This window comes from Malaclemys terrapin, chromosome 1, assembly GCF_027887155.1.
Source record: "Malaclemys terrapin pileata isolate rMalTer1 chromosome 1, rMalTer1.hap1, whole genome shotgun sequence".
NCBI lineage: Eukaryota > Metazoa > Chordata > Testudines > Emydidae > Malaclemys > Malaclemys terrapin.
In genome coordinates, this window is record NC_071505.1 from 243,862,567 (window position 1) to 243,888,552 (window position 25,986).

At 42.6% G+C, this 25,986-nt stretch overlaps 1 protein-coding gene across 3 annotated transcripts in view; it reads right to left on the reverse strand.

The window, feature by feature from the left end:
* ATP11A (ATPase phospholipid transporting 11A) overlaps window positions 1–25,986 on the reverse strand; it is a 236,885-nt gene that overhangs the window by 116,797 nt on the left and 94,102 nt on the right. For all 3 annotated transcript variants that reach the window (XM_054011221.1, XM_054011227.1, XM_054011230.1), the window contains exon 2: window positions 15,173–15,295. In XM_054011221.1, coding sequence (XP_053867196.1) covers window positions 15,173–15,295 — 123 coding nt within the window. The remainder of the gene's footprint in view (window positions 1–15,172; window positions 15,296–25,986) is intronic.

Consider the following 25,986-nt stretch of genomic DNA (forward strand, 5'->3'; position numbering starts at 1 on the left):
TCCCCCACAGAGCTAGGGTTGCCAACAGCCCCATGGCACATGGGCGTCCAGGGAGGCTCCGCGCACTGCCCTCAGGCCTGCAAGCGCCACCCACACAGTTCCCATTGGTCACGGTTCCCGGCCAATGGGAGCTGCAGAGATGGCAATCGAAGCGGGGGCAGCATGCAGAACCTGCCTGGCTGCCCACGCGCCTAGGGGCTGCAAGGACCTTGCAGTCGCACGGAGCTAGGGCAGGCAGGAAGCCTGCCTTAGCCCGGGACCCCCGCTGCGCCACTGACCCGACTTCCAATGGCCCGGTTGGCAGTGCTGACCGGAGCCACCAGGGTTCCTTTTTGACCAGGTGTTCCTGTCAAAAACTGGACACCTGGCAACCCTACCCAGAGCCCAGCTGCAGACCTGCCCCAGCCCAGATAACCGTACCCTCTACCCCCGCCCAGCCGTGAACCCACCCACCCACACACACACTCCCTCCCTCCCCCCCAGAGCCCAAGGATCCGGAGGGAGAAACAGCCTGATCCTGGGTCCCAGGCTCGTGTGAATTTTCCTGCATGCCACCTTCTTCCTTCAGGGCGTGCCGGGAACTGCAGCTCCCTGAACCCTTCAGCTCCCTGCCCCTTCCCCTGGGAGTGTCTTCTATTTGCGAGCTGGGCTCTGCCAGGTCCAGCAGCCACTAGTGGTGGCCAGCAGCTCTGCAGGCCATTTCTGGGGTGGGAGGAAGGAAATTCTGCACTCACAACATTAATTCCTGTGCAAATTCTGCATTGCACAATTCCCCCAGGAGTAAACAACAACTCTCTCTGATATAACTGAACAAAAAAATGACCGAGAAACAAAAAGTAACTAGGCAGCATTTATCAGGGGAGACAGAAAATAAAACTGAATGGAGCCTAGTTCTGGAGGGTAGTCTTCCTTGTTCATACCAGAATAATGTCCTTCACTCCTGTGTCAGGCCTTGGTAGTCATTAACCCCTTTCTCCCATTAAATACTGCATGAGCTGGACAAAATAAAAAACTTCAAAACATTACTACACAAGGCACCAAAGGCGGGGATGTTCTTCAGAAACTTCTTTACACACAGTTAGGAATCCTTCCCTTCCTACTTCAACATTCCCTTTTTGCAATGCTCTTTGCTGAAACAGAATGTTCCTTTAGAACAGGGAACCACTCAGTACAGGATGCGTTTATAGATACCTACTTAACATACTACACTCCAGGTGCCTTTCCTTCCTGTTCTTTTCATACTTCTAAGAAGGAAGAAGAACTAATGTTTTGTTCAGGCAGCAATTTAGCAAGCGAGAGATACAGAGAAGATGATGATTGATGATGACTGGCCAGCCTTTGAATATATATTAGCTACTTGGTTAGGAGCTGGTCCATACAGCAACACAGTTGACTGTGATCCCATCCATACATGATGGCACTTAACCCTATCACACTGTTTCCTAACTAAAATTCCAGATGCTACCATTAAATTCATATCAATTTTATGCACATACTGTAAACAACCATAGGGCTCCAAAGACAAAAGCAGTCGCCATGATCTAATCCAGAGAAGGAATTGTAGGAAGGTTGAGTCAAAGGGATGAGAAATTTAAGAATGGCCTTTAACATCGTAAGATCTACATCCTCCGCATCCTCACCCACATTACAGTGCTTTATTATTCACTACATCTTCTGGCTTGTGCTGGGCTATATTTGCTGTAGGGAAGCCTGATGCTAGCAGGTCTGAATACTTATCTGTATGGATATCTATAGCAGATGTTCTCACTGACTCATTGCAAGCATTAAAATCTTAATAATTAATGCTTGACTGTTTCTTTAAGTTCTAATATTAATGCCTCACCGCAAGGCAAGAACTCATAGAACCTTTGTTCCAGGTTTCTAATTCAGTGTTAGGCAAGGTAAAGTGACTAATAACTCTTACCAAGGGAATCCCAGTGGCTGGATTGTGGTCTGCAGAAATGGAGGCTGGCAACCTTTATTCCAGTCTTGTTTTTTTTTGTCATTTCAGCCTCCACCACCCAATTGCCCAAAGGAATGATAGGCAAAATAAAAGTGCAGACATCTCTAGTTGTCAAGTGGTTCAACTTTGATTTTTCAAATATTGCCAAGTAGAAATGAGGGAAAGAACATCCCTCCTTTACCAGATCAGAAGGTACTAACAACAGTCTGGATGAATACCAAGTTTTAGAAAAGCAATTATGTATGCCTTAATTTCTCCACATTTAACAGATGCCTGAAACAAAACTAGCAAAGCTCTGATCACTGGGAACATTTGTTTTTTTGGTGGGTTGAAGGTAGGAAGAATTAGGAGGAAGGATGTAATCTTAATTTTAAAGCTTTCCAGAAATACAAAGGACATCTAATGAGACTTCAAAATTCTCAAGTGATACAAGCTGTTCAGCCAATTACAAGCCCCTTGGATTGCAGAAAAGGGAAGAGTTCCCCCACCTCGGCTGAGACTGTGTTGAAGAACTTGGAGAACTGCATATAATCAAGGCAAACTTCAATGCTTATTGAACGAAATTATGAAAACAAACGGTTCCTCACCTTCAGGAGTCAATATCAACACCTTCTATCTCAAGTGTTCCAAATGAGTTTGGCATTAATGTCATATCTAGACAATTCAATGGAGCTGAACAAAACAGTTTATGAGGACAAGCTCCTTCCACGACTCATGCCTTCTGACTACCACAGACTTTCAGGATATTTTAGGAATACCTCACAAAATCTTTTTCCTCCTCTCTGAGGCATCAATAGCTCAAAGGGACGTCTACTAATGGCTCATTCACACTGAACAATCACAGTCAGCCCTGAGCCGAAACAATACAGTGATTGTGGTTAGCAGTAAGGGATCTCTTATAGCTTCATTCAAGGTTCAAACAAAACAAAAAAACTTTAGTGGACAAGCATTAAAATTGAGAGTATTAAATAAAAATTGATCACTATAAACAAAAAGTGATATGTCCATTCCTCTGCTTCAGAGAATTTCTAGCAACTTTTCTCAGTAGACTTCATAAAACATTATTTGTGGCAGTTTTATTGCCTTTCCCTGTATATTCTCTGAAGGCAATAACCATAGGCAGATGTTTGGATGGGGGAGTACTAGCTCTAGTTAATCACTTGATACCACCTCAAGGGAGGAAAGGCTTAACTGAATGTTTTAAAACATTTCTGCAAAGTACCTAAACATTACGAGTATAAGCCTTCCACATACACTTGAAAAAAAATAGATTTTAAATTACAATTGAAATTTGCGTATATTGCGCATATTTTGCAGAAACTGTTGTGTGTGTTTGGAGCACTACGCAAGGGATCATAAAATCAGTTTGCATTTAATACAGTACAATTTCAATCATAGAAGTGTTTCTCCAGGTTGTAATAACAGTCTTCCTCTGTAATTCTGGCACACTCCTACAGTGCTGTGCTGCTCTTGCATCCTGTCGCAGTGCTCCTGTATGTATAGGATTACTCCTGACAGAATTCTGCACCGATGCAGGGGCGCAGAATTCATATGGCCTGCATATTTCTGTGGCCCCCATGCAGAAAAATGCAAAAGAAATCTGAGGAGGGGGGGCACATGTCTCTTCCCCAGCAGCCCAGGCAGCATGTCTGTTCCAGTGCGCCTGGAGCAGCTTCAGAGACTGCGGTGGGGAGGGGGGCTCGGCATGCATGCCTGCAGGAAGACATTGATCACCGTCAGGGGGCAGGGCTGGCCAACAAGCGAGAGAGAGAGAGAGAGAGAGAGAGACTGACTCTGTCCCTCCCTCTAGATACTGTGGCTCCAGGGGCGTGGAGGAGGGTAGGTCTTCTTGTTATGCAGGAGGAAGGCTCTGTCCCTGAGGCAGAAGTGTAGCAGTCTGCCTGCCTAGTAAAATGTAACTTCTTGAGAATTGAAAAAACACTTAATTAAATATTTGTATCATGTTACTGAAATCTGTTTGTTTTTAAGTTAAAGAAAATAGCTTTTGTAAAAAAAAATCGTTTTGCTAATGTTGCTGTTGATGGTTAATTGATCTCATTCTCTGAGGCAGAAATGTAGCAACCGGTCTGCACAGTAACATTGTTAATTATTCTGTAGTTAGTTAACTGTTCCCATTCTCAGTCAATTCCCCCAGGAGCATAAAAACCTGTAGAAGTTTTATGGCCCCTACATTGCTAGAGTGATGTAAAACCTCATAAATGGCAGTAAGGGAATCAGCTAGGAAGATCTATGCACTTTCTCACTTTTTTCCTGTGCCAAAGTGGCACAATGGGGTGAGATTTTTACTTACCCATTTAAAAACAAAAAACAAAAACAAAACCAAAAAACACTTTTGAGGGCAAATAAAACATTTACCAAGCAGTCAGTAAAATGTCAGGACGATAACAACCAGGTACTTCCCAAAGTACCCAGCTAGGTCCAGGACAATGATTAGCAAAACTGTCTGATTTTCATGTGTGAAAGTCTGAGCAATTTAAAACGACATTCTACTTTCCCCCACCCCCCGTTTGGTGTTCTGTAATGTAATTTGAATAAAAATTCAGGATTATAACTGGAATGCAGGGTATTAGTTACCAAATATTTGTAACTTAACTTTCATGTGTTTGGGAAATGCTGCATAGTTATTGTGACTTTTTTCTGTATTGTAGTTTAAATAACATACCAAAATAATTGAAATGGGTGTGATTATATTGCATTATTTTGACAAATAAAATTTTCAGAATTTTGCCAAATGTTTAATTTTTTAGCGCATTATATTTAATTTTTTGGCACATAATCCCCCCAGGAGTAATAGAATCCTTTTGATAACAGCTGATTCCTCAACTTCCCACAGCCCATTTGTCCAAGCAGCTACCACCCCATCCTCATCTTTTTCCAAATTTCTCCCACTTCACCCAAATTTCTCCCTCCCCCAATCTTACTGGACTCTTCCTGGTGCCTCCTATAACTATTTATATACCCATTCACCCATGTGCCCAAGAATCTCCAGGCTGTTGTGCCACCCTCAACCTTGTGATCTCTCTAGCTAACCCTCTAATGGTAAACCTCTAGCCACATCCCTGAATCCCTCCACAACCATGGTGGGTTCAATCTCTTTTTATTTATTAAAATTTTCAAATCATTTTTTTCTTATAACAAGCCAAACAAATGCTAGGTACCAACATCTAAAATAAGTATAACTATACATCAGAAAAGACCAAGATATTTAAACAATATTTGGATTCCTATGTATTAACAGCAATATTCCCAGCACATGGATTTTTATGACACAAACAAAAATGTAAAGAAAATGTTTACAATTTCTTATGTAAGGTTCCCATGATGCCAAAATAGCAAATTACATTTTCTTTTTTTTTTTAAACAAGATGTCTGCCTTCAGCAGCATAGCTCAAATGCCAGCTGCAATTATACAGTTTATATTCAATATACTTTATCCATAAAGAGAAAGTTGTTCTGTTTTCAGAACTTCTGAATTTATAAAATTACGCTTTTCAGAAATGGAACTTGTCAAATGAAGTTTTGTCAAAGTAGAAAGCAGGTTGCAACAGCTATAGTGAAGGTTGCGTAACAATTTCCATTGCAATCCATAATTTTCTGACTTTCAACTTGCAGTCTCAGTTCTGCTTCGTCTCTGCTCAACTGAATTTTTTTGTATAGTTTGAGCAAAAATGGACTACTGTTTTGAAATGAGGGAAACAGTTTGGGGGAAAACAGACTATTTAAAACAAATCCTACTAGTTAATTTTGAATATCCTTATAATCTAAACAGCTAGGAGTTCTTACTTGCCAAGAAAATAATCTTCACAGAGAACACTGTTGCAGTTCACATCTTTATTCTGGAAGATGTATTTCAAATGCTCATCACTTGGACAAGTCAAAATCACATACTGAACATATGCAGTAGAGATTTTCTGCCAAATTTTGTAAGCCCACCTATAGAAGGGTGCACTGCCAATCTCGTAAATATGCATGCACAGTTAAATTAAGTACCCACTGAACTGCTCATTCTTAAATTTATGCGAACTAGCCAGGATACATTTTTCAAATGTTGGGGGAGACACACAAAAATGCTGCCCACAGCCAAAAGAAATGTGTACAGACAGGGGTTGGAGGTTTAATCCCACCTCTTCCAATATTTTATGTCTCTGTGCTTCACAAATCTTCTTAGAAAGTCCTCATGCTAACAGTCAAAGAGGGACAACATCCACTGCTGCCATTTTTCTAGAAATCAGACATTAAGTGACTTGCTATATAGGAAGTTTGTGGTAGAACTGAACTCTGATCTTTAATGTGTTAGACTTACGTCTTAGCCCCCAAACTGAAGTGTCTGAAGCAATTTGCTTGAGACCTCTAAACTTAGCTATGCTACAAATAAAACTGAGCTAATAATGCCTTGGCAATTGTGTAATGTGCTTTGCAAGAGACAAATAAAAATGTATGAATGTACAAATACCTTAGCCACATTTTAAAAAGGAAGTAACAAAGAGCAGAGACTATCTAGCCATCTGGAGGGCACAATGGTGGTTGATAAACAGTTTTCATTATAAAACTTACCTTGTAGCTAGCTTAGCTTCCCACCAAACTGGTTAGTTCCAAGAAGGGCTCCTAACCAACATGGACAGCCGTCCAAATGTTTCTGAAAACCTTCCCCTGCCTCCTGCTTTATTCACAGAAGAACTCCTCTTCATAATAGGGAATGCACAGAAAGCTGGAGTCAAGGAGTCCTGGGTTCCCTCCTCCTAAAGGACATTCATAACCTTTTTTTTAAATCTTTAAGTGAGGCTTGAATAGGCATCCACTTGAAAAGTCTGGTTTTCAAAAGCTGCAATTTGTCCCAGAAAGAGTCCTCACTGAGGATCAGAACATGGCCATATTTCAGAAGAAAATTCATTTTATTTGACTAAGTTATGAAAGTCTGAAAACACGTACTGACCATGTGTAGTGCTGGCTTTTAGCGTCGGCTCATTAAGTGCGCTCCTAATACAGAATGAACTACACATGCATTCATCACTAGCTGCTCTCTTAGGGTATGTCTACACTACGGGATTAATCCGAATTTATATAATTCGGATTTGAAAAACAGGTTGTATAAAGTCGAAATGTATGCGGCCACACTAAGCACATTAATTCGGTGGTGTCCGTCCAAGTACCGGGGCTAGCGTCGATTTCTGCACCGTTGCACTGTGGGTAGCTATCCCATAGCTATCCCATAGTTCCCGCAGTCTCCCGCGCCCATTGGGATTGTGGGTTAAGATCCCAGTGCCTGATGGGACAAAGAACATCGTCGCAGGTGGTTCTGGGTACAGCCTCACCTCCTCCCTCCCTCCTCCCTCCCTGCATGAAAGCAACGGACGGCAGACAACCGTTTTCGCGCCTTTTTTCCTGGGTGGGTGAACACTGCAGACTCCATACCACGGCAAGCATGGAGCCCGCTGAGCTCAAGACAGCAGTCATGAACATTGTAAACACCTCGCGCGTTCTCGTGGAGTTTATGCTCAGCCAGGACCAGAAAAACGAGGCGAGGAGGCAGCGGCGGCGGCAGTGCAGCGACAAGCATGATGAGGACATTGACATGGACATGGACATGGACACGCACACGGATACAGAATTCTGTGAAACCACGGGCCCTGGTGCTTTGGAGATCATGTTGTTAATGGGGCAGATTCTATCCATGGAACGCCGATTCTGGGCAAGGGAAACAAGCACAGACTGGTGGGACCGCATAGTGTTGCAGGTGTGGGACGATTCCCAGTGGCTGCAGAACTTTCGCATGCGTAAGGGCACTTTCATGGAACTTTGTGACTTGCTGTCCCCTGCCCTGAAACGCCAGAATACCAAGATGAGAGCAGCCCTCACAGTTGAGAAGCGCGTGGCGATAGCCCTGTGGAAGCTTGCAACGCCAGACAGCTACCGGTCAGTCGGGAATCAATTTGGAGTGGGCAAATCTACTGTGGGGGCTGCTGTGATGCAAGTAGCCAAAGCAATCACTCAGGTGCTGCTACGAAAGTTAGTGACTCTGGGAAATGTGCAGGCTATAGTGGATGGTTTTGCTGCAATGGGATTCCCTAACTGTGGTGGGGCGATAGACGGAACCCATATCCCTATCTTGGCACCGGAGCACCAAGCCACCGAGTACATAAACCGCAAGGGGTACTTTTCAATGGTGCTGCAAGCACTTGTGGATCACAAGGGACGTTTCACCAACATCAATGCGGGCTGGGCGGGAAGGGTTCATGACGCTCGCGTCTTCAGGAACACTACTCTGTTTAAAGGGCTGCAGCAAGGGACTTACTTTCCGGACCAGAAAATAACCGTTGGGGATGTTGAAATGCCAATAGTTATTCTTGGGGACCCAGCCTACCCCTTAATGCCATGGCTCATGAAGCCGTACACAGGCAGCCTGGACAGGAGTCAGGAGCTGTTTAACTACAGGCTAAGCAAGTGCAGAATGGTGGTAGAATGTGCATTTGGCCGTTTAAAAGGTCGCTGGCGATCATTATTGACTCGCTCTGACCTCAGCCAAAGAAATCTCCCCATTGTTATTTCTGCTTGCTGTGTGCTCCACAATCTCTGTGAAAGTAAGGGGGAGACCTTTATGGCGGGGTGGGAGGCTGAGGCAAATCGCCTGGCTGCTGATTACGCGCAGCCAGACACCAGGGCGATTAGAAGAGCACACCAGGAAGCGCTGTGCATCAGAGAAGCTTTAAAAACCAGTTCCATGACTGGCCAGGCTACAGTGTGAAATATCTGTTTGTTTCTCCTTCATGAAAACCCGCCCCCTTTATTGACTGATTTTCTGTAAGGAACCCACCCTCCCCCTTCCCCCAGCTTTCTTTCAAACCAAATAAAGTCACTATCATTTAAAAAATCATTTATTCTTTATTAATAGATTAGAAAAAGAGGGAGGGAACCCGGGTGGTATTTGGGAGGAGGATTGCTGGGAAGGAAAAAGCCACAAAGAAAAGGTTAAAAAAATGACAGCCTTTTGCTTGGGCTGTCTACTGGGGTGGAATGGGAAGGTGTACGGAGCCTCCCCCCCCCCCGCGTTCTTACACGTCTGGGTGAGGAGGATACGGAACATGGGGAGGGGGGAGGGTGGAACAGGGGCTGAAGCAGCAGTCTGTTTTCCAGCAGCCGTTCCTGAAGCTCCACCAGACGCCGGAGCATGTCTGTTTGCTCACGCAGCAGCCCCAGCGTTGCATCCTGCCTCCTCTGGTCTTCCTGCCGCCACCTCTCATCTCGAGCGTCCCTCCTGTCCTCACGTTGGTCCCTCCTGTCCTCAGGTTGGTCCCTCCTGTCCTCACGTTCACTGGCTTCTTTCCTATACTTTGAAACTGTTTCCTTCCACTCATTCAGATGAGCTCTGTCACTGCGGCTGGATTCCATAATTTCAGAAAACATCTCGTCTCGCGTTCTCTTCTTACGACGCCTTATCTGTGATAACCTTCGGGATGGAGGAGGGAGGCTTGAGGAATTTGCAGCTGCTGTAGGGAGGGGAAAAAAGAGAGAATTGTTTAAAAAGCTACATTTTGCAGAACAATGCTTATACTCTTTCACGGTGACCAACACTATTCACATTACATAGCACATGTGATTTCTGTGCAAGGTCGCATTTTGCCTCTTAATGCTGAGTGCCTGTGGCTTTGCTGCTAGAGATCACAGGTCTGGGCAACAGAATTCGGCTTGCATGCGGCCATGGTAAGCCATTGTCTTACAGCTTCTGCGCCCTCCTTTCCCACATACCAAGCATAGCCTGTAGAGTGCTGCAGTTTTTCTGTTAACATTCAGCAGCAGCAGAAAACAAACTAACCACCTACCCTCTCGCCATGAATTCTCTGGGATGATCGCTGTACCCCTCCCCCCACCGCGTGGCTGGTATCAGGGAAGATCCCTGCAGGCACCCCCCCCCCCGCCGCCGCCCCCCTCCTGCCATGAATTCTCTGGGATGATCACGGTACCCCTCCCCCCACCGCAAGGCTGGTAACAGGGAAGATCCCTGCTAGCCAAACGCGAAAAACTCAGGGCCAATTTCCCATCTGTGCTTGGCTAACTGCAGGGAAGGATTTATTTTCCGCCACAGGCAAACAGCCCAGTAGGAACGGCCACCTCTGTCCCCTTAATTAAGTTCCCGTATTTCAACCAGGTTACCAGGAGTGATATCACTCTCCTGAGGATTACACAACAAGATAAAGAACGGATGTTGCTTGAATGCCAGCAAGCACCGGGACCATACGCTGCCAGGCTTTGTCAGGCAATGATACCAGATTACTTGCTGCAAGCATGGCGTGGTAAAGTGTCCTACCATGGAGGAGGGAATAAGGATGCACTGCCCAGAAACCTTGTGGCAAGGCTTTCGGAGTACCTCCAGGAGAGCTTCATGGAGATGTCCCTGGAGGATTTCCGCTCCATCCCCAGACACGTTAACAGACTTTTCCAGTAGCTGAACTGACCGCGAATGCATCTCAAGTCCTCAGGGCAAAGTAATCATTAAAAAACGTTTGCTTTTAAAACAAGTTTTATATTTTAAAAGGTAAACTCACCTGAGGTCCCTTCCATGGGGTCAGAGTCTTGGGTACTGGCTTGGGAGGCTTGGGAGGGTACCTCAGTCAGGGTGAGAAAAAGATCCTGGCTGTTGGGGAGAACGGAGTGCTGTGTGCTCTCTGCAAGCTCATCCTCATCCTCCTCCTCCTCCCCTCCCCCATCGGCAGAATCCTCAGGCGTCGCTGATGAGACTATCCCCGACCCAGAATCCACGATCACAGGTGGGGTAGTGGTGGCAGCCCCCCCTAGAATTGCATGCAGCTCGGCGTAGAAGCGGCATGTCCGCGGCTCTGACCCGGAGCGACCGTTTGCCTCCTTTGTTTTTTGATAGGCTTGTCTGAGCTCCTTGACTTTCACGCGGCACTGCTCAGAGTCCCTATTGTGGCCTCTCTCCATCATGCCCTTGGAGATTTTTTCAAAAGTTTTTGAATTTCGTCTTTTAGAACGAAGTTCTGCAAGCACTGAATCCTCTCCCCATACAGCGATCAGATCCAGTACCTCCCTCACGGTCCATGCTGGTGCTCTTTTTCGATTATCGGCCTGCATGGTTACCTGTGCTGATGAGCTATCTGTGGTCACCTGTGCTCTCCACGCTGGGCAAACAGGAAATGAAATTCAAATGTTCGTGGGGCTTTTCCTGTCTACCTGGCCAGTGCATCCGAGTTTAGATTGCTGTCCAGAGCGGTCACAATGATGCACTGTGGAATTGCGGCCACACTATCCCTAAATCGAAATGTTAAAATCGATTTTGGCGCTACTCCGCTCGTCGGGGTGGAGTACAGAAATCGATTTAAAGGGCCCTTTACATCGAAATAAATAGCGTCGTTGTGTGGACGATTGCAGGGTAAATTCGAATTAAAGCTGATAAATCCGAATTAAAGTCGTAGTGTAGACCAGGCCTTAGGTGCACACTTTTGAACACTGGCAACAAGTGACAATGGAATTAAGGAGAGGGTCATGATGAGCACCCTGCGAGATGGGAGGGTCCCAGAGTTCAGGCTCCAGCCTGAACCTGGAAATATACAAAGCAATGAAACAGCCCCACAGCCCAAGGCCTGTGAGCCCGAGTCAGCTGGCACAGGCCAGTCATGAGTGTCTAGTTGCTGTGTAGACATACCCTGCAACAATGATAGGGTAACTGCATGTATCCCCTCTGCATGGTCCACTCCAGGAGTTCCCAGTCAGGTCTCCAGCCACATCTGTCTCCGGGCAGGGACCCATGTCCCACTTCCTTCTGACCCAGTGCCTTACACTGTGATAGCCTTAGCAAGCCAGTCTGCCTAAAGGCCAGAGCCTGTGCTTTTCTTTCTTGCCAAAGGCTATAAATAATGTATCACCAGAAATTACAAGTTACCTCATGGTACTTTATCAGCAAGCACATTTATTCTTAAAATAAAAGCATTACAGAGAAAAACTTAAAAAATAAAAGTCCCTGTACAAATGCTAAAAGCTCACTAGAGGTCACCCACCAACCATATGGGGCCCTAGGTAAGCCAAAGTCATTCCACACCTTCCACAAGGGTTGCCCCCCCCCCCCTTGGTCCTGTCTGTTTGCTGGATCAGAAGGAAGACACTGGGTCAGTTCAAGCTCATTCTTTTATGCCAAAAGCCCTTTCTTTGTCCTCTAGTCTCTGGAAAACCCAATATGAATAGTATATGCAAGCCACTCCAGGGGGGGTGGTACCTCCCTAGACTTTTTCATTCTCAGTGATTCACCCTAATCACCTTCCACTGTTTTTAGTTCCTGGAGGCACTGCGGTAATCTTCCCCCTTCTCCTCCTCCCCCCCCCCCCATATAGAGCACAATCATACATAAGCTATTCATAGATTTAAATACAATATGATCCCCAAAGATACTCCATGTAATTGTAATATCTGTCACAGTGACATCTTAAAATTATTTACTGAGAACAGAGACCTCTTTAGCTACAAGAAAAGATAGATATTCATTGTGACTTTGAAGTTCTGAGATGACTCACAAATAACTAGTATCTTCAAAAAAAAACAAAAACTATAATTTAGTTTTACTGCAGGATGCAATTGAGGACTCATTAGCAGAACAAGGATATTTGGAGGACTTTCAAACTACACTGTTACTAGCTTAGGCTACGTCTCCTAAGTTCAGCAGCTGTGTCAATATTTGGACAGTAATCCTTCAGGGAAAGCCGAGGTACTACAAGAAATGGTGGCAGTGGAGGTACAGTGATTCTACTCGAGGTAACATCTTTCAGCTGAGACAAACAGAAGTTGTGAGCACTTGTGGTAATTGAAGACAATTGCACATTTTGCTGGTGCTCTTCTGTCCACCTCAATTCTCTTCAGAGTGTCACTATGAGAACAGATTTACTTAGCACAGGAAATGAAGTTGCTGTATACTACAATTTCAGCATTCCACCCCTGAAATGTTAATTGTACACTACGTAAGTGTAGAGTATATGTAATTTATTATATCCCCAAAAATGTTAAAAAGAACAATAAGGTTGTTAAAGTTGTGAAGTCAGACACTCTAATGTTCAGAAATGCCGGAACTGCCCATATAACCTTAGCTTGGTTTCCTTGTGCATATGTATTATGATATGGTCTTTAGTTACAAGACCCTTCTGCCCCTGAACACCCAGCCTGTTCTTGCTTCTACCCATCTCGCCCTCAAGTCCTGTCTCTCTCTCCCTCTCCTCTCCACAACCTGCCCACTCTCCAGTTCCTGCCTCCCTGCTTCTTTGCTCCTATCCACCCTCACATCCCCTGGCTCATGCCCCCTTATCCCCTCTAGTCATGTTTTATCATAAGATTACAAACTTGGCTAACAATAGTAACTGCATTGATATAATATTTTTAGACTTTTGTGAGGCATTTGACTTAGTATTGCATGCATATTATTTTGATAATAAAATAAGGACTCTACAAATTAACGAAGCAACATACTATGAGGATTTTACACTGGTGAATAAATTTCAAAATGAGTAATTATTCATTCCGGGAGGGGGACGGGTTTCTAGTGGGATCCTGCATAGATCTCTTCTTGGTCCAATACAATTTGCATATTTTTATCAATGAGGTAGAAAAATTGCTGATTAGATGACAAAAAATGGTGGAGTGATAAAGAGTGATAAGAACAGGACAGTTTTAAGCATGATCTGGATTGCTTGGTAAGCTGGGCTCATTTGAACAATAACCATTTTAATATCACCAAATGCATGGTCATTAATTTAGGATCAACTAAAATAGATCACACTTGCAGGATGGCATAGGTGGCGGGTATAATAAGTTAGGGTGCCTCGGGGCTTCAGCTGGTCCGGGGCTCCTCTGGCTGAAGTGGGGGGGCGGGGGCATGTGCTTGGGCCTCTGGCTGGCCCAGGGCTCCTCCAGCCAAAGGGAGGGGGCACCTGGGGCCCCTCCGGGAGGGGGAGAAACGGATGCAGGTGGAAAGGGTGGAGCTGGGGACTAGCCTCCCTGAAGGGCAGCTCCACCCACCACCCATGCAGGATGGGAGACAATATCCTAGAATGCATCAAGTCTGAAAGGGACTTATGGGGATCATAGCCATGGGCGGCAGGTATAACAACCCAGGGAAGGCTTAGCTTTCCCTGGCGCTGTTGCCCACCCACCGCCGGACACCTGGGCCCCACTACTTCCCCAAGGCCCCCACCGTCTGCTACTGCTCCTGCCTGCCATGTCTCCTCCAGAGTGGGGGGTGGAGTGGAGGGCCCTGCTGCTCAGTGTCCCTCTTCCTCGGGGACAGGGGAATGAGGAGGGACGCAGAGAGTCAGCAGTGGGCGGGGGAGTAAAGAGGCTCGGCCGAGGAGGGGGTCCGGCGCTTGTGGGGTTGGCCTGGCATTGGAGCGGGCCTGGTACTCGGGTGGCCAGCGGCTCAGTCCAGCGTTGGGGACGGTGGGTTGGCCGGGGGATGGTCTTCAGAGGCAGTGGCTCGGCCGGGCACGGGGGCCGGACCCGGGGTGGGGGTGCAGTGTGTCGGGCAGCTCAGCCCAGCAGCTCGGAGGGGTTGGGGGCTCAGCCCGATGTGGCTGGGGTGGGCGGGCCGGGGCTCCTTCGGTCGGGGGGACCCCCTCAGGGCTTCTCCTGTTGGGGGGTTGTTTCAGGGCTGCGGCATGCAGGCGTCGGGGCCTTGGGCGGAAGCGGGGGGCGGCAGGCTAGCCTCTCCAAAGCAGGGATTCATCTGCTGCCCATGATCATAGCGTATAACCAACTGAGCACAAGCTCCCAGTCCAATGCTGTAGCTAAGAAAGCTAACACTATTCTTGGATATGTAGCAGGGGAATAGAAAGTAAGAGAAGGAAGATTTATTCCTCCATTTTTCCCAACTTGTCTCCACACTAATATTTGCCTTTTTTTTTTTTTTTTTTAATAAAAAAGCCCACATTTTTAATGAATCATGTGGAGTCATATTACTGGCTTAATGTACATCACTGATATTAACACAGAATGAGTCATTTTATTCCCCTTCAAGCCAGAGGCAATTTGATGAAGGAAACTTGCAGCACTTTTCATTTTACCTTTTCCAGAAGCTGTCACCGTAAAGATGATGATGAATTAAGAAGCAAAAAAAGATTTTTGTGGAAACAAAAAATGAACAGAATAAAGCAGAAAATGATGCATTTTCTAATACTGAATGAAAGGAAATACTTCTACCTTTGATGAGACTATCCTGTTATCTGGATACCTTTGTGGAATGTATGCTTCAGTGCCTGAAGGAGGTTCACGATGCCCAACATAAATAGTCCGATTGTCCACCCAATTCTCTTCCCCAACACACTGTGAAAGGAAGAAAGAAAGAGTCATCCTCAGTTCACCCAGCATTTCTGTATAAAAACAGTCATACTGAGTCCGCCAGTCCTGTCATTTTTCAATGCAGATGCCATTTTCACACTGTCATCAATGTACTGTCCCTAAATCTCTGCCTATCATCCCCCCAAGAACCCTAAATGACAAATAGGAGAAAGCTATCAAAACTCTGCCTTTAATTGTCTTCAGTAATGTTTTCCCCCATAGCAGTAAGGGAACATCCTTGAAATGCTAGCCTTTGAAACAAAAGAGGAGATGGTTTACAATTTTGCCATTAAATCAGCTTTAAAAAAAGTTTCCACATGGCCAGCGCTCATCTCACTACTCTCATAAAATTACTGATAATATTGACATTTCATTCATATGACAAGAACAATCTGGATTGGATGAATAGCCAGCTACAGCTCCATTTTTACCCAACATTAAAGCAAATATAACAGAAAAGTGCTTTACTTTCTACACAGAACCCACCCTGTGTTGTCTGAAATACTAGTAATGGTGAATCCCACAGGCACCAAGCCAAGCATATCTAGAAGTCCCCAGAATATTTTCCATAATCCAGACACTGGGGCTATGCTGTACACCAGGGCAGTGCATTAGCTTTTCATCTTTGAATATACTATCTGAGTTCAAAGCCTATGATTGTGAAAAAAAGAGGAGTATGAGTGGGGCCCACATTTAGTCCCCACATCACAAAGCTTCTATATAATTGGTTCAAATTAGCATTTATGTATTCACAGTTCGTAAGAATTACTATCTGAGGACACAGATCCCTTTCCCTTGGGATTATGATTTGAGGGGTTGGTTCAGAGAGTTTAGAAGAGGCAAGTACTTGCCTCTTAGGAAAAAAAATAAGGTTTTAGTAGTTCCCATATATCATATCTAAAATTCATCCTAGTGCACCAACTCTTCAGTATTTGCACAGGGTGCAGTACTTGTTATCTTTAGATAGGAGTTTCACTGTATTGTAAGTGCCACTGGATTAAGTTACATTTAATTATTTATTTAGAGAAAGAGTTTCAATCTGTTTTAAATAAAAATATTGCCTTATAATGAAGTGTTGTATTTTATACATACTTGTGTTTAGCATATTAGAACATTAGCTCTCCTCTGCCTCCCCAATAACCCCAGAATTATGAAAAGAGAGAGTACAGTACAGGCCTGGATAGTCTATTAAATTATACAGTATATTGCATTCGTTTTTACACTAAGAAGGACTTAAAAAAAACAGGAACAATTCTTTGTGTTGTAGTACAATTTTTAAGATACACAAGGGATGCAAGTAGGAAGCTTCCATTAGAGCTAATGGGAATTCAATGCATAAATCCTTGAACGTCAAGAATTGACTATTTAGCTTCTTCCTTCTATCCCGAGCAAGACTGACAAACATATTCCTTGTGTTTATGAGCCCACATAAAGGGATTTGGAGAGAACATTAGTAGGTGACGTAACCAATTCCTTCATTTTGCAATATAAACTGGTCTTTGCCATGAGTCAATTACAAGTGCACAACCTTCCCCCATTAAATGTATTACCAATAGGAACTCTCATAATATTGCAATATTATTTATTTAAAGAGCTGAAGTTCCCCCACAGTACTTTGCTGACTTGAAAGCTAATATTTTTCTGTTAGGCTACCAGTCAAGTATTATGACCAACATTTCTCTGTCGACACAGAGGTACAATACAATTAATTGTACATAGGGATATAGATTAAGACAGACTAATTTACTCAGTCCATCAGATTTATTTTTGTTCTTAAAATTAATTCACCATAGAGAATGGTTTAAAAACAAGTCAACTAACTTATTACATACAGTTTTAACCACAGCAGAATTAATTTGATTTTTCCATGTGTTTGTAGAAGTGATGAATTAATGTACATCACTGGTCTACTCCAAACAAAAAGACATTTCACAACATATACATGGAATATTTTGCATAAAATGTGCAACTGCATTGTTCAGTGAAGTAATACTGTAATAAAAAAGGAAGCATCATGCATTATTCAACAACACTGCAATACAGTTATCCCACAAGGGCACTCATCTCTACTAATCAGGAAAAGGTATACGGAGGAAAATGGCACAGTGAAGCTCTAATGTATGCCACTTGCAAAGATCAAAACACCATGTTTTAATTAACAGTAATAGTGTCCTACAAAGAGAACACTTTGAACAAGGAATTCTTTTGATGCCCAGGTACTATATATTAGACACAATTTGCAGAGTGACACCAGGATAATAGAAAAAAGGAACTCTGCACTGTGGCCAGTGCAATGAAGTGTATTCAATATTTTATATTCTGTTGCTTAAGCCCATTACAGATATGTCCAAGAAACCATAAATAAACCTAAAGCATTATGTGTTTCTATTAATAGTACAAAGCTCAATGTACTGAAACCTAGTTTCACTGGCACATAAATGAAGCAGCATTACTTATGTTCTACGCTCTCTTCAGCACTGTCAGCAACACAGAAACCAAAGACTGGTGAAAAATCCATCAAATTGTCTATACATCACATAAAAGATGGCTGATCTTCATAAAATCTGAACGTTTAGTAAGTCACACAAAATACACTAAGCATTTTTTCTAGTGTGACAGACCCAGACCAGTGGGGTACAGGAGTCTGGTAGAGGGCAAATATACTTGTCACTGGATGAGTAGTTTTCTGTTCCCTGAGTGACCAGAGCAGGTGCTGCACTAGAGTAATCAGGAACCTGCTAGAACCAGTTAAGGCAGGCAGGCTAATTAGGACACCTGGAGCCAATTAAGACGAAGCTGCTAGAATCAATTAAGGCAGGCTAATCAGGGCACCTGGGTTTTAAAAGGAGCTCACTTCAGTTTGTGGGGTGAGTGTGAGAAGCTGGGAGCAAGAGGTGTAAGAAGCTGAGAGTGAGAGGGTGTGCTGCTGGAGGACTGAGGAGCACAAGCATTATCAGACACCAGGAGGAAGGTCCTGTGGTGAGAATAAGGAAGGTGTTTGGAGGAGGCCATGGGGAGGTAGCCCAGGGGGTTGTAGCTGTCATACAGCAGTTACAGGAGGCACTACAGACAGCTGCAGTCCACAGGGCCCTGGGCTGGAACCCGGAGTAGAGGGTGGGCCTGGGTTCCCCCCAAACCTCCCAATTGACCTGGACTGTGGGTTCTTCCAGAGGGGAAGGTCTCTGGGCTGTTCCCCAACCCACATGGTGAATCTCTGAGGCAGGAAAATCCGCTAATAAGCGCAGGACCCACCAAGATAGAGGAGGAACTTTGTTACACTAGGTTTAAATTCCAAACTATGACAAACTTCTGAATCACTTGTATGCTACTCTGCTAGTTTTTAGGTAGATACATTTAGAGATTGACCAGGCCAGGTATAAATATTCAACAGGTGGTGGGGGTTGGGAGTGAAGAGGGAGAAGTTAACAGTCTGTGAGCTAAAAAACAGTGCTTTCTGAGAATTAAGTTACATAGACATTTTCATATTAACAACAGAAATAAAAGCAATTTGATAAAATCCAGGGGTATAACAAATCAGCTTACCAACCACTGCAGAGTGGTACTGCTTGGGGCAGTGAACTAGAAGACTGCCCAGGTCACTGCAGGAGTGACAGGGCCAGGGCAGCGGGCACGAGGATTGTCTGACACTGCTTGGGCAGGAAGACTTTGAAGGGCTGTACCCTGGAAGGGGAAACTGCATAGTGACCTGGCAAGAAGGCCGAGTCACGAAGAGGAAATAGCAGCTCCTGGAGCGAGAGAGGGGCCACAGATAGAGAGAGAGAGAGAGCGCGACAGCAGGAAGGGGCATTGGCCTGGCAGACATAATCCCCAGATAGCCAGGAGGAGGCACCTTTGAGCAGTAAGTAGAAACCCTGTCACAGCCATATGCTCAGAAGAATGATTTCTGAATATCGTCTAACAGATCTAGTTAAAATCTATTTTACATCAGATTACTCATGAAGCACAGTGATATCCAGCACACCACCACATGGCAGATCTAGTTCTGCCTACTCATAGAAGCACAGAAAATTAGGGTTGGAATAGACCACAAGAGGTCATCTAGTCCACCCCCCTGCTCAAAGCAGGACCAACCCCAACTGAATTGCAACTGAAAATTATCAGTGCAACTCCAGTAAATTAATAAGCAGAATCAATCATTTCTAATTTCCAATCTAATCCAAAAAATTGAGATGCCTTTCTCACCTCATGTTTGCTGTGGCATCACTGGAATATTATTATGCACTAATATGATGAAATTATTCAATCAAGTCATTATCTTATCTTTTAGCAGGGATACTTGCACCTCAGACCACTTTCACTTTATATTCACAAATTTTAAAAATCTACACTTAAACTGCAGTTCCATGCTGTCCATACTTAATTCCAGATGACTGAACTGACAAGGTTCATTGATATTCTTGTTCAGCAGGGTTTACAGTAACTTGTTTCAGATCATAAACAAATCTAAATTATTGGAACAAGAAGCAGATTGTTAATATGTGGTCATCTTTAACTCCAAATAAAGTACAACTATATTAAAGGCTTAGAACTGACCAACCTGTGATGCTTCTGATGGCTGAGTGTGTGTTCCCAATTTCTCCCCCCTTCCCCCTGTAAAGGAGTAGGGATGGACATGGTACAGAGAAGCAGAATCTTATTCCAACACTCCCTAGGGTCCCTACATACACACTCTTGGGACCCCAGATCAAGGAAATGTGGGGAAAACAGCAGGAAGTAAATGGCTGGGGAACATGGGAGTGACGGGGCATCTAAGAGTGCTTTGGGCCTCATTTTTTCCCTCCTGCCTGCTCCATATTGTGCTCCATGGTGGCTGTAAGCCAGCAGAAAGAGCTGAGGCTGCGTGGCCCCCAACAGTTGGGAGGAGTCACTGCAGAGTAACCTTTCCTGCCTGTCTGCAAACCAGATGGATGCATGAGAATCCAACTGCACTGTGGGCAGGAGTGACAAGGGGGGCTGGCAGCAGGCATAAGATGTCACATGAGATGTGTGCTACTTGGCAGCCCTGGCATCTAAATTAATTATAAGTCAAGTTTATACCTAGCTAGCCCTTAGACAATGACAACAGCTGAAACTTGAGTTTATGAAGAGGATGTGGAGTTCCTGCTCCTGGAGCTAATGAAGACTAGAGAGTATCAAGAAACCTTTTCAGTTTTTACAAGATAACTGATAGCGGTGCTAAGAATTACATGCAGTAGTGGCTAAACTAAGAGAACTTGCATAAGACGCCGCAGAGGACTGGCAATTTCATTCTCTTAGTTGCAAGAGGAACACTGAATTTACAATTGTTCATCAAAAGAAAGTAAGGAGAATGTCAAACTACAAAATTAAACATTTCAATTTTTAAATGTATTGCTGTTATTTGCAGCATATCAAATTCTGAAAATAGTGTCTATGTTGTTTGAGATTGGGGGGTGATTTGTCCCTTCATTAATGCAAAAATAAGTAGCAAAATTTGGGAAATATCAAAATCTCTGTATTTTAAGTTTTTAATACTGAGATACTACATTTTTAAGACAGATCAAGCAACAGTTCCAGTAAGCAACCCTTTCAAAAACACAGTTTAATGCATTCAGGGGTGTGTGTGTGTGTGTGTGTGTGTGTGTGTGTGTGTGTGTGTGTGTGTGTGTGTGTGTGTGTAAGAGAACGTATTCTCCCCACACACAAAAATTCAGGAGATTAGATAAAACGAGAACCTTGGTTCAGAAGTGGTCCTGCTTTTAGAGTACTTTCAGACTGTCCAGAGGGGCTGCATTCTAAAAATGTATTATTAAGTAAAAGTAATATATTTTGTCAGCCTTTGAAGAATCATGCCTAGAAGTAAACAATAGTGGGAAAATTCTTTGCAAGTGCTATGGCAAATAATAAAGGCAAATTTTATTTCTTGTTTACACACCTTTTATATTCAGCTCTTTTGCAAGCAACTCACTGAGTAAATTTTCATTCATATAATGACTGTAAATAATTTTTGCTGTACAATGTTTACCACCATCACTGCACCAGATAGAGAGGCAGATTTCCCCAAGCCTCAGACAAGAGTCCTAGCACTAGTATATTAAGCAACAAAGAGAGAAGGAAAAATGTACTGGACTCTTTGGTCAGACCTACTGTAACGAACCTTGGCAAAGAGACAATTAAGAAAAAAAGACAAGGACTTTGTTACACTCTTTACAGCTGGGTCCAAACCTGCATCACAAATGGGGTATCACTAGACTAATAAGGATTAGATTTTTAATCAATAACTGTCAGCAAATGTCAATTTCACTGTACACACAAACCAATGAAAAATATTTTGATGATCAAACTTTACAGATAGACAAAGAAAAAAATGCTGCTTGAGAACATACAGTCCCACCTTAATGTATATAAAACGCGTTACGCTGGCATTTAGTGGACCTGGAACAAAGGCACCATTTAGGTAGCTTCAACTTTTGGAAATTCAGCAACGGTCATTAAATATTTATTAGCTGATGTCCCCTTAATTTCCTCACAACTGACAATTTAAATTGATAAAAACAGAAAAAAGGCTTAAACCCCATAATTTCACACAACTGTAAACATTTAAATCAATAAAATTATTAAAATGCTTAAATAAACATTGACCAGTCAATTATAAAAAAAAAAATGAATTCTGCCTAACCTAATTTTCACATGGCTAATGAGCTGTGGACAAGAAGGAGGCATTTGTCTCCAGCTGTGCTATCTGGCCACAACCTGGGACCACTGTGATGCCTGCTTCCCATTTCACCACTCTTCCTGCTGGATCTTAACCAGGGAGGAGATTGCAGCAGCACAGGGAGAGGAGCCCAATACTGGTCCAGGGTTCCTCACAGTATAAGCTAACACAGGATTCCTCCTCACTTCCCAGCAGCCCCACACAACTAACAAACTTCTACTACCCAACTACTCCAGCTGCCTAGACATGCAACACACTAGGCTACTCAACCAGCTGACCCAGACACCTCCATGTAATGGTCTTCCTCACTGACCCAGGAGATAAAGGTCCCTGGGAACATGCAGAAGCAGGTACTTCTAAGTATTGTGGGGAGGAACAGGCAGATACCTCTCTGCCCCTGTTCATTGCTAGCTAACTGCTTAGGAAAAAAGAAGAGCCAGTGGGAGAGGAAGAAGAGGTGGCTGCTGTGGTCTCTCTTGCTGTGGGCTGGTTGTGGAAGGGGGTGTTGGGGAAACAGTGGGGAGAGGGAGCACAACTGGGGAGAGAGGAATTAAGGGCATACAAGCCAGATTTCTTTCTACTGAGGCTTTTCCCACCCGCAGGCCTCCTAAGAAAGACCAGTTCCTGTGACAACCACCACTGAAAGAGCACCTCAAAACTCTGTAGCAGTAAGACTATCAACTCATATGCCACATTTATTGTGTGTGAATATGCTGGAAGTTAGCTTAAATTCTGTCTCAAGGCTCAATTACAATAATCTAATTATTTTCCTAGTCATTACATCCCAGACAGGATGTAACTTGCTGACCTGTAAGACTTTTTTTTTTTATCTTTTTTTTTTTTTTATTAAAAAGATCCCCCTGCAAAATCCCTAAACTTCTTAGCAAGACCTAGGCCTATATCATAAACGACTCCTCCCTACTCCCTGACAGAATCAAAGGCCCAGTGATTATGATTACAGTTATACAGTTAGGAAAGACAGTTTCATTTAATGAGGGCAACCAATCACATAGCAATAACAATTAATATCTCAACTCACAAAGTAATTAATTGGCTAAAATTTGTTCAGTGGAAGCCTTCCAATACTTTCTAACAGCAATATAAATCTAAAAATGCCCCAATTAGTCGAAGTGTTCTATATATAAAATCCCAATGCTTTAGTGTTTGTGTTGACCATTTCCATTATAAAAGTTAGCCAACCTGTGAATGGTGTGTGTGTGTATATGTGTGTGTGTATCTATCTATCTATATAGATAGATAGATAGATAGATACACACACACACATACATACACACACACACACACACACACACACACACACAATAAGATATTTTGTAGAATTATGATGTTGACCTTATGCTAAGGACATTTACCACAAAATGAACTGGACCAATTTTGAAATGAACAGTTCATCATTTAACACATCTACATTTTCTTTACTATTCAGACATTGCTTTCTTGTAAGCATATTCAAACATCAGCCTGTCTCAGAAATTCAAAAGACAATTGAATACGCTGAATGAATCTTGGCGGACAAATTTTTACTTATGCAATTTTACATTATTAAATCAAACTGCCAAAATCCCACAACTCAGACTGTAAACCATCAGAATTGTTTTGGCACTAAGCTTCATCAGAATGCGTCAAATACTGTATGTTCCAGATATATAAATATTATAGAATGAACACTGAAATGTGATGTATTTATTACAGTTGGAAATATATTTGTAGAATTTAATGCATACAGAAGTCAAGTTATATATAGTCATTCATCTAACCTAAAAAGTATTTATAGATAAGCAAGGTAAATGCCACTATCGAATAATCTGTGTAACAATGCACTGTTGCAGCAAACCCTCACACTCTAAACCTCTTTTGAACAAAGTAGTGGTGTTCAAGTTTCTCCTGATTAATGTGTATAGCCATACCAACTTGAGCTGCAAGTTCATCAGATCTCCTAAACTAAGTAGAGATACTACACTAATGGGAGGTCTCTAAAGCAAACCCAAGTGCTTCTGGGTGTAGTGTTAGTGAAGAGTACCAGCTACTCAGTCAATATCAGTCAGTATATACCAAATGCCCTAGCAATACATTAGGCACTTTGTTGCTTGGGCTGCCTTTTTCGGATAAAGATTAAAACCAACATCCTGATCACTTGCTATAGTTCCCGTCCTTTCCTTTAGGCAAAATTATATCAAAATTATGTCCTGGCCAAATTCTAATATGGATTATTACATTTTTCCTATTTAAATTTCCGCTGCAGTGTCAGTTGGATAGCATATAATTATTTAGCAACTCAAACATTATACGACTGTCATGTTCCAACACAAGGGTAGCTATATTTCAGCCTGCACACAGTTATTCCTGTACGTATAGCTTTAAAATCACTTACTATTTATCACTTATCCTAAAGAGATATCTTACAATGTATTATTAAATAGTCTGGAAATACAGGAAACTATCTTCAGTAGACTGGCAGCAAATCCTTAGTTATGTAATGTCTGGTTTAGAGAATGCTAACTCACATTTGATCTGCTATGAAAGTTATAACTCTAGAAAGTTATAAACATTAGATGAGAAATTTGTTCAGAGCTTTACGAAAAACAGACTGTCCTCTGACAAAAACAATACTCCACTGCAATTTTGCCATGATAAAGGAACCTAAAATACCAATCAGACCCTTTAATATAAAGGAAGATATAAATATATCAGCAGAAAAATACTTAAATTCTAATACCACCCACAAATTACATTTTATAGTTTTACCTACCATTATATATATATATATATATTAGTTGCTGATGATATATCCCTTTGATCCCCGAGTGTAGTTGTGGGGATCTTTAATATACACCTCAAACTAACAGCATCTGGATCACAGACTTCATGTAATACCTATACTGGTGAATGTCTCACGCTGACAGAGTGGCAAATTCATGTTTGACACCTCTAGTGTGTGTTAACGTCAGGAGTATGAAGAAACATACTCATAATAAATAAAAAGGTTTACAATAATGTTAATCGCAGCATTTGTAGAATAAGTTTGATTTTCACAATTAAAGAAACAATTCAATTAAAGATTAAATATTTAAGAAATTCCTTTGATGTACTGAGCTTTTAAGTCATGTTTACTTTTCATTCTTTCAAAGAGTATAGTTTTTTCCCCATCTACAACCGAATACAAAATCAAAGTACGAATATTTCACAATGTATTGCATTTAATGACATCAAAAGATTCATTTGAAGGATAAGCACTTATCCATTAGCCAGTCAAATATTTAACATAGCAAACACTGACTATTTTTCAGTACTATTTACATTTCAGAAGTTTGTTGGATATTCACACAAAGATTTTCAATTTCACATCCCAAACTTTCCTTTGCATTCTTAATCTTTCTTTGACATTCATCTTCTCAAAGCAATGAAAGTATAATTAAAAAAAAATAGTAACATGAGAGCAGGAGAAATCAGATGCAAACATTTATTTTGACTATTTAGGAAGGAGTTCCACCATAATTCAGAAAAGCTAAAAAATCCCAAATGTGAATATATTTGCAGAAGTATGAACTGAATATCGACATTCTTCTGCCAGACTTCAGCACAAAATACCAACATATATTTGTAATATAATTAAACACTGAACTGTGTGTCATGATAGCCTGTTTACTTCATATCCACAAAAAGGTAGTTCAGAACCTAACTCTGATTTCAATATACCTTACCACAGGTAGGTAAAGAAAATCCAATACCTAATTCATCTGCTGCTGAGAACTACACTCCAAAAGTGTACATAGGCAAAATAACCAGGATAGAACATCCATCTTATCTTTGAATGTACCTACTCTTGAGAGTATAAACAATACCCTAAATGTTTGTTGGTGCAGTTTTTGGTACAAACACTGAACATCAGTTTACTATATTCCACACTAAAGAACTTCTACTACTGACAATGAAATTGAGGGGCACTTGAGAAATTCAACTT